At 51.2% G+C, this 12,840-nt stretch overlaps 1 protein-coding gene across 5 annotated transcripts in view; it reads right to left on the minus strand.

Annotated features, from left to right (window-relative positions):
* The window catches only part of DYSF (dysferlin), a 90,494-nt gene that overhangs the window by 9,036 nt on the left and 68,618 nt on the right, over nucleotides 1-12,840 (minus strand). For 4 of the 5 annotated variants that reach the window (XM_083861458.1, XM_083861457.1, XM_083861459.1 and 1 more), the window contains 6 exons: nucleotides 12,344-12,514; nucleotides 11,376-11,518; nucleotides 9,901-10,040; nucleotides 8,976-9,064; nucleotides 8,662-8,757; nucleotides 5,698-5,839 (listed from right to left, as the gene is read on the minus strand). In XM_083861458.1, the coding sequence (XP_083717584.1) occupies nucleotides 5,698-5,839; nucleotides 8,662-8,757; nucleotides 8,976-9,064; nucleotides 9,901-10,040; nucleotides 11,376-11,518; nucleotides 12,344-12,514 (781 nt within the window). Of the gene's footprint in view, nucleotides 1-5,697; nucleotides 5,840-8,661; nucleotides 8,758-8,973; nucleotides 9,065-9,900; nucleotides 10,041-11,375; nucleotides 11,519-12,343; nucleotides 12,515-12,840 lie in introns of those variants that run through there. The other variant, XM_083861461.1, reaches the window with a different exon arrangement.

The raw sequence follows: 12,840 nt of genomic DNA on the forward strand, positions 1-12,840 counted from the left end.
CATTCCCAGGGATCCAGGGGCAGCCCCAGCAAATGTGGGAATTCCATTCCCAGCAATTCCTGCCCAAGATCCCAGCCCAATGTCCCCTTTCCCAGTGGGATCCATTCCCTGTGTCCTGTCCCTGCAGCCCTTGGCCCCAGTCCCTCTCCAGCTCTCCTGGAGTTTTCCCCTTCAGGGACTCGGAGCATTCCCTGGAATTTTTCCCTTCTCCAGGTTGAACATTCCCAAGTTATCCATCAGCTCTGCACCCCAGAGTAAGGAATATCCACTGCCTGGGAAGCGGCATCCATGTCTGTGTGTGAAACCAGGAATTTTTTCCAACAGGGATCTAACACTAAGAATCCCAGAATCCCTGAGGCTGGAAAAGCCCTTTGGGATCAGCGAATCTGATCTGTGCCCAATCCCCACCTCAGCATCCAGGAATTCCTTGGACACCTCCAGGGATGGGGACTCCAAACCTCCCTGGGCATCCTTTCCATGTAAAAAAATTCCTCCCTGATGCCCCAAAAAAAGAAATGTTGGGATAAAGAAGAAAATTCAAAATCCCACCCAAAGCTGAGGAATAGTTGGGATTGTTATTCCTGGCTCCAGCAAAGAGGAGGAAAATCCCAGCAGGATTCCTGACACCCCTCTGGGGGTTTTCCGAGCAGCAATTCCTCCTGGAAGTGTCAGAAATGACGAGATTTAATTAAAACCAGGAAACTCCAGCGTTATTCATCCGTCTCTCCATAAATTTAACCCCAAGACTCGGATTCGTTATTCCGTCCGATATTAAATTATATAAAAAAAAAAAGGAGGAAAAACATTCCATAGGAACATAAATATTCCAGCTGGGAGTCCGTGGGCACTCCAATCCCATTGGATTCACTTTTAAGAGATCCCCCTGGATGGTTTTGTTTCCATTCCCCTGCCCAACTTTGGGAAAACCTGCCAGGAATTTTGCACTGGAGCATTTTATGGATGCGTTTTGAGATATCGGATAATCCAGAAATCCCAAATGAAGCCCGTGGAAAATTCCCTCTCTCCCCTCTGCCGGTTGCAGCAGGTTGAGTTGGGATGGATGTTGATCCAGGGGAATGTTTTTCCAAGGGGATTTTTTTTTTTCCAGCTTTTTCAGCCATTTTAAATTAAAACTGCTAAAAAATGGGGGGAAAGCTGATGGAGATTCTTCCCTTTCCCAGAAACTGAGGAAAGAAGGGATCCACAGGGATCCAGGAGCCTGGGATCCACAGGGATCCAGGAGCCATGGATCCATGGATAAGAAAGCTGGGATGACCTCAGGGAGGGGCTGGAAAATTCCAAGGTGGTGGAAAATCCATTTCCAAGGCAAACACCACGAGCTCCTTTGGATTGTCCCTCTCTGGAGAAATCCAGGTGCCCAGCTAAGCTTGGGTTGGAAAAGGGGGAAATAAATGGAATTCCGGACTGGTTTGGGGCTGGAAGGGACCCTCAAGTCCATCTCATTTCCCGGCTGGAATATTCCCTGGAAAGGAAACTTCCACGAGCTCTGTGTCCTCCAGGTGCCTCTTCTTCCCAGAGAATCCCTGGCTCAGGGATTCACCCCATAATTCCCGCATTCCATGGATTGGAATTTCCAATGGAGAACCGTTGGAAAACTCTTCTGGGTTGATGCAACTTTTCCCAAGGATTTGTTGGAATTTCTCATTGCCCCATCTGGAAAGGACTTTAAAGCCCATCCAGGGACAAATTCCGCTATCCCAGGTGGATCCAAGCCCTGCCCAACCTTGGACATTTCCAGGGATGAGACAATCGTGGCAAATCTGGGAATTCCATCCCGGCTCCTCCCCGCCCTCACAGCCAGGAATTCCTGCCCAATATCCCATCCAGCCTTTCCTTCAGCTTCGTTATCCCGAGGGACACGGATCCAGTTGGGATTGGTGGGAGATGACCCCAAGTTTGATGGGATATTGGGAAGGAATTCCAGGCTGTGAGGGTGAAGAGGAGCTGGGATGGAATTCCCAGAGAAGGTGGGAATTCCATGGTTGTCCCACCCCTGGAAATGTCCAAGGTTGAGCAGGGCTTGGATCCACCTGGGATAGTGGAATTTGTCCCTGGATGGGCTTCAAACTCCTTCCCATCCCAAACCATTCCATGATTCCATGGAACTGGAAAATCCAGGAAAACCTGAAAACTGCTGGCAAACCCAACAGACTTTGGGATCCCCCATTCCTTCCTTCTCACCACAACATCCAAGGAAAAAAGGGAACAAATCCTTGGCTCCGCACTGTCTGCATCCCAATCCTTCAAAACAACATCCTGGCATTCCAAGGATAACTCGGGTGGAGTTCAACCCTTTTCCAGGTGGGAATTCAATGCTCCATCTCTCCAAATTCCCCTTTTTTGCATCCCAATCCCTCAGAACAACATCCTGGCATTCCAGGGATAACTCGGGTGGAGTTGGAACTCTTTTCCAGGTGGGAATTCTATGCACCATCTCTCCAAATTCCCCTTTTTTTTTTTTTTTTTCTTTTTTTTTTTTAATGGAAAAACACCATAAAATATAATTTGGCCGGAAACAAAACCTCCCTGCTCCGAGCCCTGACAACCCAGAACTCCTCTGGAAAGGCGGGAAAAGGAACAGGGAATTGGGAAGGGGGAATTTGATGCCGAGCGAAATTTATGGGTCCCTTTCAAGGGCAGCGTGAAATTCACATCCATGATTAAATCGAGCTCCGAACATTCCCTATAAAAACAACCCGGAGCACGAAATTTATATCCCAGCCTTGTCCAAGCCATGGGGGGGAAAAAAGGGCTGGAATTATTGTTTTGGGGGGTTTGTTTTCCAAGAGAGGGGAGACTCAGGGATGTTTTATGGATTTGTGTGGATAAAGCGGCAGGAAAGTTGACAGGGCAGCATTTCTCCCGGATTGTGAATGTGCTCCGGAATACAAAGGAGGAAATGGGATTTTTGGGAAGGAGAAGAAGTTTGCTCCTGGAAAGTCCTGTTTAAGCCTCATCCTGCAGAATTTGGGAGTCGTGGACAGGCAGGATCCCTGGGAATGCCCAAGGCCAGGCTGGATCCACCTGGGACAGTGGAATTTTTCCCTGGATGAGCTTTCATCTCTCTCCCCACCCAAACCATTCCATAATTCCGTGATTCCTAATCCACCTGCCCACACTCCCGGGATCTCCAGCACTGAGCAAACGAAGGAAAACCATTGGAAAACTCTTTCCCTCCCAGCCCAGTTGGGCACAGGTGGTTTCGAGCAGCTCCTCAAACTCCCCACAGTCCCTCCCAACCTTTTGATTGGAATTCCACCTTTCCATCGCCTGCCTCTCCAGCCGGGATTTTTTTACAACCGCAGGAACCGAAGCCGGAGTTCAAACAGCACATGGCCAGATTAAAAAAAAAAAAAAAAAAAAAAAAAAAAAAAAAAAATTCCCGGGGCCAGGAATGCCCCACCCGGCTTTTCCCCTTCATTATTCCGGCCTTTACAGAGAGATTTTACAAGGTGTTTATTTTCGGATCCAGCCTTGGGATGGCCATGTGGCGGGAAAAGATTCCAGATCGGCACAGCGGGATGGATTTGCTTTAAAGGGGATTTTTTATGGAGGGCTTTTTTTTGTTTTCCAGGCGGGATAATTGGATGTAGCACACCCTGTACTCGGGATTTGTTGGGATATGAAGCGTGAAATGGGCCCGGCTGGGATGTTGTCAATCATCGGAACTGCCCTGGAAAGGGTTTTGGATGGTTTTTGGGAATTGTCTGGGATAGGGGGGGATTTGCTCGGCATCTTCCCAGCCGAGGCGCTGGTTCAATGGAAAATGAGATGGGATGGGGATCTCGGTGGGGTTTGGGGATCCTGGTGGGGTTTTGGGGATCTCGGTGGGGTTTGGGGATCCTCAGGGGATTTTTGGGGATCACAGGTGGTTTCAGGAATCCTGGGGGTTTTGTGGATCCCAGGGAATTTTTGGGGATCCCAGCAGGTTTCAGGGATTCCAGGGGTTTTTTGGATCCTGGGGTTTTTTGGGGATCACAGTGGGGTTTCAGGAATCCCAGGGGTTTTGCAGATCCCAGGGAATTTTGGGGATCACAGTGGGTTTCAAGGATCCCAGGGAATTTTTGGGGACCCTGGGGGTTTTGCAGATCCCAGGGAATTTTTGGGGGTCCCAGTGGGTTTCAGGGATCCCTGGGGGATTTTTGGGGTTTCCAATGGGTTTCAGGAATCCTTGGAGTTCTGCGAATCCCAGGGGATTTTTTGGGATCCCAGTGGGTTTCAAGGATCTCAGGAAATTTTGGAGGATCACAGTGAGTTTCAGGAATCCTTGGGGTTTTGCGAATCCCAGGGAATTTTTGGGGATCCTGGTGGATTTTGGGACTCCCGGCAGTTTTGCAGAACCCAGGGGATTTTTGGGGATCACAGTGGGTTTCAGGAATCCTTGGGGTTTTGCGAATCCCAGGGAATTTTTGGGGATCTTGGTGGATTTTGGGATTCCCGGGGGTTTTGCAGAACCCAGGGGATTTTTGGGGATCACAGTGGGTTTCAGGATCCCTGGGAGATTTTTGGGGATCCAAGTGGGTTTCAGGAATTCCAGAGGTTTTGTGGATCCCAGGGAATTTTGGGGGATCACAGTGGATTTCAGGAATCCTGCGGGTTTTACGGATCCCATGGGATTTTTGGGGTTCCCAATGGGTTTCAGGGATCCCAGGTGTTCTGCAGATCCCAGGGGATTTTTTGGGATCCCAGTGGGTTTCAAGGATCTCAGGAAATCTTTGGGGATCCCAAAATCCGAGCATCCCCAAGGGATGAAGGCTCAGGATGAGGTGGAGGAAGGACTTTGAGCCTCCAGGGAGGTGCCACAGGAAGTTGGGATTTTCCCTGTTGTCCACAGACACAAAGAGCCAAAAAAATCATGGAATCATGGAATGGTTTGGGGTTGGAAGGGACCTTAAAGATGATCCAGTTCCATCCCTGGATAGGGAATCTTCCATCGGATTATTCCTCTTAATCCTTTTAATCTCCAGGTGAAGGAAATTCAAATCAATTGATGTCCTCTATTGTTTGGTGTCCAATTTTCCCTAATTCCCAACTTTAGCCTGTGTTATTCCATGCACAGATCCCAACCCCATTCCCATTTCCTTCCATCCATGCAATTCCCATGAATTGATCCATGGAGGAATGAGGGGATCAAAATCCCATCCGAAAAAAACCCCATCCACTTCAACTCCCAATCCAACCCTCTCCCTGAATCCAAAGCTTTTCTTCCCTGGCACATCCCAGCCCATTTCCCATCAGGAATTTGGAGGCAGCTCCTTTCTTTCCCCATTTTTAGCTTTTTTTTTTTTTGGGAAGTTTTGGCACGGCACGACACCCATTATTCCATGCGGGAAAACAGAGATTCCCACCAAACCATTCCCATGGAATCACCAACTCCAGCTTTAGAATATCCCCATTCTCCAAGAGCATTTGGACACTCTCTCCAATATTTTTCCTGCTCCAGCCTGGATGAATCATTCCCAGAGGGATCAGTGCCTCCAAAAAAAAAAATCCACCTCTAATCTCGACCCCATTTTCCTTCCAAACTTGGATTTTTGAACAAAATTCCCAAAAATTTTGCTGTCAATACCACAAAAAGGTCTAGCTTTGCACAGCTCTGCTCATGAAGGTCTAAAATTCCCCGTTCCACCCCAGAATTCCCAGAAAACTGCAGAAATTCCATCCGGGACCGCTCACCTTCTTGGCCACGTGGCACATCTGCTCTGCCGGGAGATAATCGAAGGGGAAGATGAACCTCCAGTTGAAATTCCCTTCTCCTCCCATGGATCTGTAGTGGACGTCCGTCTTCTGCTTGTTCTCCTCGTGTCCCACCAGCCACCTGCCAGGGACAAGCAGAGCCCATGGAAAATCGGGATCACGGCGAGGATTTGGGATCTTGTTCACCGTCACAAAAACATCCAGGAGTGGGAAATGATCCTGATCCCGGTGGCTGCTGGGGGTGGGGAAAACCTGGAGATGGGAGAGGGAATGCGGCAGTCCCAGAGTGGGGAAATCGGTCAGTGCTGAGGGGAGCAACTCCAGAATTCCGGGATCGTGGAATGGTTTGGGTGGGAAAGATGTTAAGGATAATCCCATTCCACACCTGCCATGGGCAAGGACACTTTCAACTGTCCCAGGTGGATCCAACCTGGCCTTGGGCATTCCCAGGGATCCAGGGGCAGCCCCAGCAAATGTGGGAATTCCATTCCCAGCAATTCCTGCCCAAGATCCCAGCCCAATGTCCCCTTTCCCAGTGGGATCCATTCCCTGTGTCCTGTCCCTGCAGCCCTTGGCCCCAGTCCCTCTCCAGCTCTCCTGGAGTTTTCCCCTTCAGGGACTCGGAGCATTCCCTGCACTTTTCCCTTCTCCAGGGGAACATTCCCAGCTCTCCCAGCCTGTCCATCACTTCTTGGCAATCCCTTTCCACTGCTTGACAGCTTTTCCATAAAGAATTTTTCCCGATTATCCAATATAGGACAGGCAGGTTCCATTCCCTGCTCCAGAGGCAGCAATGGATGGAGGAAACAGTCCCCACTGGATTCCCAATCCATAGGGCAGATCCTTAGGATCATTTCACCCCTTCCCAACAGGATTTTTCTGGATGACTTTCCTTTGGGATGAAAGACCTGGAAGCTGAGCAAGGTTTTACTCATTCCAAACCTCGCAGGATTCTCTTGGATGATAAAATTCGGGAAAGGGATCTCAGCAATCCCTGGATGTTCTCACTTTTCCAGCAGCACGACTTTTTAGGAGCCCCAAAAGACACGGAACAGCTCAACTGGAGCTGATAACAACAGACTTGATGGGAATACCAGGAAAGCCACAAGGAATTCTGGATTTACAGGAGAAAATCAGGATTGTAAACCAGGGATTTACAGTCCGTTCCTAAATCCCACCTCTTCCTGCCTGTAAATCCCAAAAAAAGAAGTTCCTTTGGCTGGGATTGCAATCTTTGACACAAGATAAATCCTAAAGAGGGAAGGGAAGGGAAGGGAAGGGAAGGGAAGGGAAGGGAAGGGAAGGGAAGGGAAGGGAAGGGAAGGGAAGGGAAGGGAAGGGAAGGGAAGGGAAGGGAAGGGAAGGGAAGGGAAGGGAAGGGAAGGGAAGGGAAGGGAAGGGAAGGGAAGGGAAGGGAAGGGAAGGGAAGGGAAGGGAAGGGAAGGGAAGGGAAGGGAAGGGAAGGGAAGGGAAGGGAAGGGAAGGGAAGGGAAGGGAAGGGAAGGGAAGGGAAGGGAAGGGAAGGGAAGGGAAGGGAAGGGAAGGGAAGGTGTTAAAGGAGCTGTTTCCAAGAATAAAGGGAATTCCAAAGAAATCAGCCATGCAAACAATCCCACCAGTGAGCACGGAAAAAGTCTGGGAGAGGACCTGGGAATGAGCAGACAGTGAGCTCCTCTCCCCACAGCCAGGCTGCTCCCACATCTTATCCCACTGTGGGAACATCCAGATCGTCCAAGGAAAAATATTGCCACGGGATCATCGCAGAGATCCGAAGGAAAAGGTGGTGAGCTCAGCAGAGACGTGTCTTCCAATAAGCTGGATCCAGAGATGGAGAGGGGTGGATCCATAGTTGGAGAAGTGAGGATCCATAAATGGAAAGGTGTGGATCCATGGCTGGAGAGATGGATCCATGATTGGAAAGGTGTGGATCCATGACTGGGGAGGTGTGGATCCATAGTTGGAGAGGTGGATCCGCAGTTGGAGAGGTGTGGATCCATGGCTGGAAAGGTGTGGATCCATGATTGGAGAGGTTGATCCATGGTTGGAGAGGTGGATCCATGATTGGGGAGGTGTGGATCCATGGCTGGAAAGGTGTGGATCCATAGTTGGAGGTGTGGATCCATAGTTGGAGAGGTGTGGATCCATAATGGGAAATCCATGATTAGAGAGGCAGATCCATGATTGGGAAGGTGTGGATCCAAAGTTGAAAAGGTGAATCCATAGTGGAAATGCATGGATCCATAATTGGAAATGCATGGATCCATGGCTGGAGAGGCATAGATCCATAGTTGGAGAGGTGGATCCATAGCTGGAGAGGTGGATCCATAGTTGGAGAGGTGTGGATCCATAGTTGGAGAGGTGGATCCATAGCTGGAGAGGTGGATCCATAGTTGGAGAGGTGTGGATCCATAGTTGGAAACATGTGGATCCATGATTGGAGAGGTGTGGATCCATAGTCGGAAAAGTATAGATCCACAGTTGGAGAATTGTGGATCCATGGCAGGAGAATTGTGGATCCACAGAAGGAGACGTGAACCCACAGATGGAGAGCTGCGGATCCACGGCTGGAGAATTGTGGATCCACAGTTGGAGAATTGTGGATCCATGGCAGGAGAATTGTGGATCCACAGATGGAGACGTGAACCCACAGCTGGAGAGTTGCGGATCCACAGCTGGAGAATTGTGGATCCACAGTTGGAGAATTGTGGATCCGCAGATGGAGAGCTGCGGATCCACAGATGGAGAATTGTGGATCCACAGCTGGAGACGTGAACCCACAGCTGGAAATCCCTGGATCCATAACTGGAGAGCCACGATGGCCCCTCCATCCCAGCAGCCTCCAGGTCTATCCCAGCAACCCCAATCCAAGGACCACCCTAATTCCTTCCCTGCCGCTCCTGCACCTCCGGAATAATCCGGGAGACTCCAGAGTGGGACACTCACCCTTTGACGTAGATGTCGCTCATCTTCTCCCCGGTGATGCTGAGGTCATCCAGGATCACGTCCTTGGCGTTCCAGATGATGCAGCGCAGGTAGAACCTGGAAAATCCCGGGAATAAAACCACGAGAAGGTGGAAAACTCATCCAGCTGGAAGCCTGATTGTCCCACTGATGGATTTCCCTGCAGGAGGCATTTCCCTGGAGGTGATCCCACATTTTTTCCCTCACCCAAGTGGGTGAATCCAGCCACACCTGAGGCTTCCAAGAATTCCCAGCTCCTTTCCCAAAGAAAAGATGGGGAATAAATGGGAAGTTACCTCTTGGCTTTGCGTGGAGTGACGTTGAAAGGGGGTCCTGGATGTCCCAGGGATTTGGGGAACAGATCCACCCACATCTGGAGCTTTCCCTGTGTGGAAAAACAGAGCCTTGAAACCTCGCGAGATTCCAAACTGGAACACCGGAACCTCCCCAGGGAGATCTGGGATCCGTGGGTGGGAGGGGAGGATTCCTCGAAGGAAAAGTGGCATTAAAGGTTATATTAAAATTATTTTAGGGACAGTTGGGAATGTGTTGATAAGTCCTGAGGAGCAGCTGAGGGAGGTGGGAAAGGGGCTGGAGCACCAGGAAAAACTGAGGGGGCTGGGAAAGGGACTCATCCTGGAAAAAAACAGGGATCAGGGGGGACCTTCTGGCTCTCCACAACTCCTTGGAATGTTGGAGCCACGTGGGAGTTGGGATCTGATCCCAGGGAATAACAGGAAAAGAGGGAACAGCCTCAGGCTGGGCCAAGGGAGGCTCAGGGTGGACATTGGCAGGAATTTCCTCATGGAAAGCCTTTGGAAGCATTGGAAGTGCCCAGGGAGGTTTGGAATGCCCATCCCTGGAGGTGTCCAAGGAATTCCTGGATGTGGCACTCAGTGCCAAGGTGGGGATCGGGACTTGATGACCTTGGAGGGCTTTTCCAACTTCAGTGATCCTGGGATTGTGGGAGAAGAATTCTGAGCGGGACTTTTAAACCAAAAATGTAAAATTAAAAGATTGAATTAAATCAAAATCAATCAAATAAATTAAATCAAATTAAATTTAAAAACGGGAGAATACGCCCAAGGCAACGACCACCTCTCCTCCCTGGGGAACACCCCATCTCCCAGGGCAGACATTCCCAGCAGGATTCTCCCCCTGGACAGGGCTGGATCAGGAGATTCTGCTCCCGGGTTCATCCCGAGATATTCCAGGGCCCACCTGCTCGATGTCAGGCTGGAGGGGGCTGAAGAGGCGCCGGGTCTCCACGTGCTCCGGAACCAACCCCTGTTTCCTGAGGGCAGCCAGGGCCAGCCGCTCCTCCACCGGCCCCAGGTGTGGATTCGGGGGTTTTCCATCCTCTGCCACAAGGGAAAAACAAACCACTAAATCCCACAGGGGATGGATTTTGGCCAGGAGGAGCTGGAGCAGCACAGCCTCCGTTCCCAAATCCACGTGCGGCTTTACACGTGCCGGGAAAAGAAACGAGCCCCTCTTGGAGAACAACAAAATCTGGGAGTTATGGAATAACGGGCCAGGGGGGAGAGAGAGGCTTGTAAAATCCCAGCTCTCGTGTTTAACGGCCCCGGTTTATTCGCGGTCCGGCTCCGGAGCTCGCAGCTGGATTCCAGATCTGCTCCGGGTCAAGCCTCGGGCTTTGTTCTGCTGTTTGAACTCGGAGAAGGTGACACCAGGCGCTGCCACAGGGAGGGGGACACATTTTAACACCTCTCCGGCCCTCCCTGGAAAACTTTTCCATAAGGGTTCCTTGCTTCCCTTATCCTCAGGGGAAAACTGGAATTCCTGAGGGAGTTTGTGCTTTGTTTCCCAAGAGTGCAGAGAGGGATCAAAACCAAAAATCCCGTCAAAAATCTCATCAAAATTCAGGGATATTGGGGATTCTTGGCTGTGAGGGTGGGGAGGGGCTGGAAGAGAATTCCCAGATTTGCTGTGGAAGTGTCCCAGGCCAGGTTGGATCCACCTGGGATGGTGGGAGGTGTCCCTGCCCATGGAGGGGGTGGGATGGGATCATCTTTATGATCCCAGCCTAAACCATTCCATGATTCCAAAGTGCAGCTCCTGGGTCAGGCCTGGTGGGATTTCACCTCCTTCTGGGACTAAAACATTTTTTTTGTCCCTTGAAGGAGAGTTTTCCCAAAAAAAAATCCCTCCTGCCCCTGGAATGTTGGGTCAGAGGGAGGTGCCATGGGCAAACACAAAACTCCTCCCCAAAAAGCCCAGAACTTTTCTCCTGTTTTTAGAAGTTGGTTTTGTCCTCCGATTCCCTCAAATCTCAAAAGAATTCTCGGGTCTGTGTGTGGGACGTTGTCTCCCTCTAGTGACCATTCCCAAAATGAGATTCCAATCATTGGAATGAGATCCTGGCTCTGGCAGCACCTGGAACATCAAGTGGAGCTTCTCACTCCCAATGCAGGGGTGTTGGGTTTGGTGCAACTCAAGGTCAACTTTCCTTGAAGGAATGTTGGGATTCCTGGGATTGAAGGTCTGGATTCAATCCCAGGATTTGGGGCATGGCCAAGATTGGGAACAGTTCAGAGCCAATGGGGATGGAGAGGAGGAGGAGGATGGGGACAATGCCATCACTCAGTCCTGGTGACGTCTCCATGACATCCAGCTTTATCCCTTATTCTCGAGGAAGGAAATTCCTCTATCCCAAAGCATCCCTGACCCCTTACCCAGCTCGGAGAGGACGTACTCCTGGTCCCGGAAGATGATCCGGTCGGATTTGTAGGTGGGAGGTTTGTAGTTGTGCTGCAGGGAGAACATGTGGAGCAGCTGGGAAGGGCGGAGTTGGTCTCGCCACTGGTTGGGGCCGGAGCTGAAACCAATCAGAATCACAGAGTCAGGGAATGGGGTGGGATGGAGAAAGGGTAAAGTTCATCCCATTCCATGGGCAGGGACACCTCCCACTGTCCAAGGCTGCTAAGTCACAGTGTCCAACCTGGCCGTGGACATTCCCAGGGATCCAGGGGCAGCCCCAGCAAATGTGGGAATTCCATTCCCAGCAATTCCTGCCCAAGATCCCAGCCCAATGTCCCCTTTCCCAGTGGGATCCATTCCCTGTGTCCTGTCCCTGCAGCCCTTGGCCCCAGTCCCTCTCCAGCTCTCCTGGAGTTTTCCCCTTCAGGGACTCGGAGCATTCCCTGCACTTTTCCCTTCTCCAGGGGAACATTCCCAGCTCTCCCAGCCTGGCTGCAGAGCAGAGGGGCTCCAGAATCCTGGAATGGGTTGGTTTAGAAGTGACCTTAAATCCCATCCCATTCCCACCCCATCCATGGAAGGGACACCTCAACTATCCCAGATGGATCCAAGTCCCAATGTCCCACTTGGCCTTGGGCACTGCCAGGGATCCAGGGGCAGCCCCAGCAAATCTGGGAATTCCAGCCCAGCCCCTCCCAGCCAGGAATTCCTGCCCAATATCCCACCCCAACATCCTCTTTTCCCAGGATATGGCACCCACAGCTTCTCCAGGGGCCTCCCCAGCATGATGCCACCAGGGATGGAAAAGAACCTCCCTGGAGGAGAACCAGAACTCTGGGAAGTGTGGGGGTTCCCTGGGACAACCCTGCTGTGATCGTGCGGCCACCCCAGCCCCCCAAATCGAAGGATTCCCGGGTGTTCCAAGCCCCGGGGAGGAACCCACACGCAGTAGGTCTGGGGGAGGCCGCAGCGGGCGCCGTATTTGGACAGGAAGCGGTTCTCCAGGTCGATGACGGTCTCGCCGATCTTCTCATCCTTGGACAGCAGGTCGTAGTCGTAGAGGGTGACCTTGAGGTCCTTCTCCAAGGGCAGGGTGCAGCTCAGCTCGAACATCCTGGGGAACGGGGGAAAAGGGAAAGGATTGGGAAAAGAGGATGGTGCTGATGGAATTCTGTGGGGGTGGATCCACACCCTGTCCTGACCCCACTGGGGATGGGATGGGTCAGAGTCCCTGATCTGTGTCACCTTTCGTGTCACCTTCCGTGTCACCTTGAGCCAGCAGGGCCAGGGCTGTGTTGTGCTGGTTTCGTTTATCAAGGAATTGTGGGATCATGGAATGGTTTGGGTTGGGAGACACCTCAACGACCTTCTCATTCCACACTTTCCATGATCCCAGGTGGATCTAAACCCCAATGTCCAACCTGGCCTTGGACATTCCCA

The sequence above is a fragment of the Zosterops lateralis genome, assembly GCF_965231275.1.
Source record: "Zosterops lateralis genome assembly, chromosome: 5".
Taxonomy (NCBI): domain Eukaryota; kingdom Metazoa; phylum Chordata; class Aves; order Passeriformes; family Zosteropidae; genus Zosterops; species Zosterops lateralis.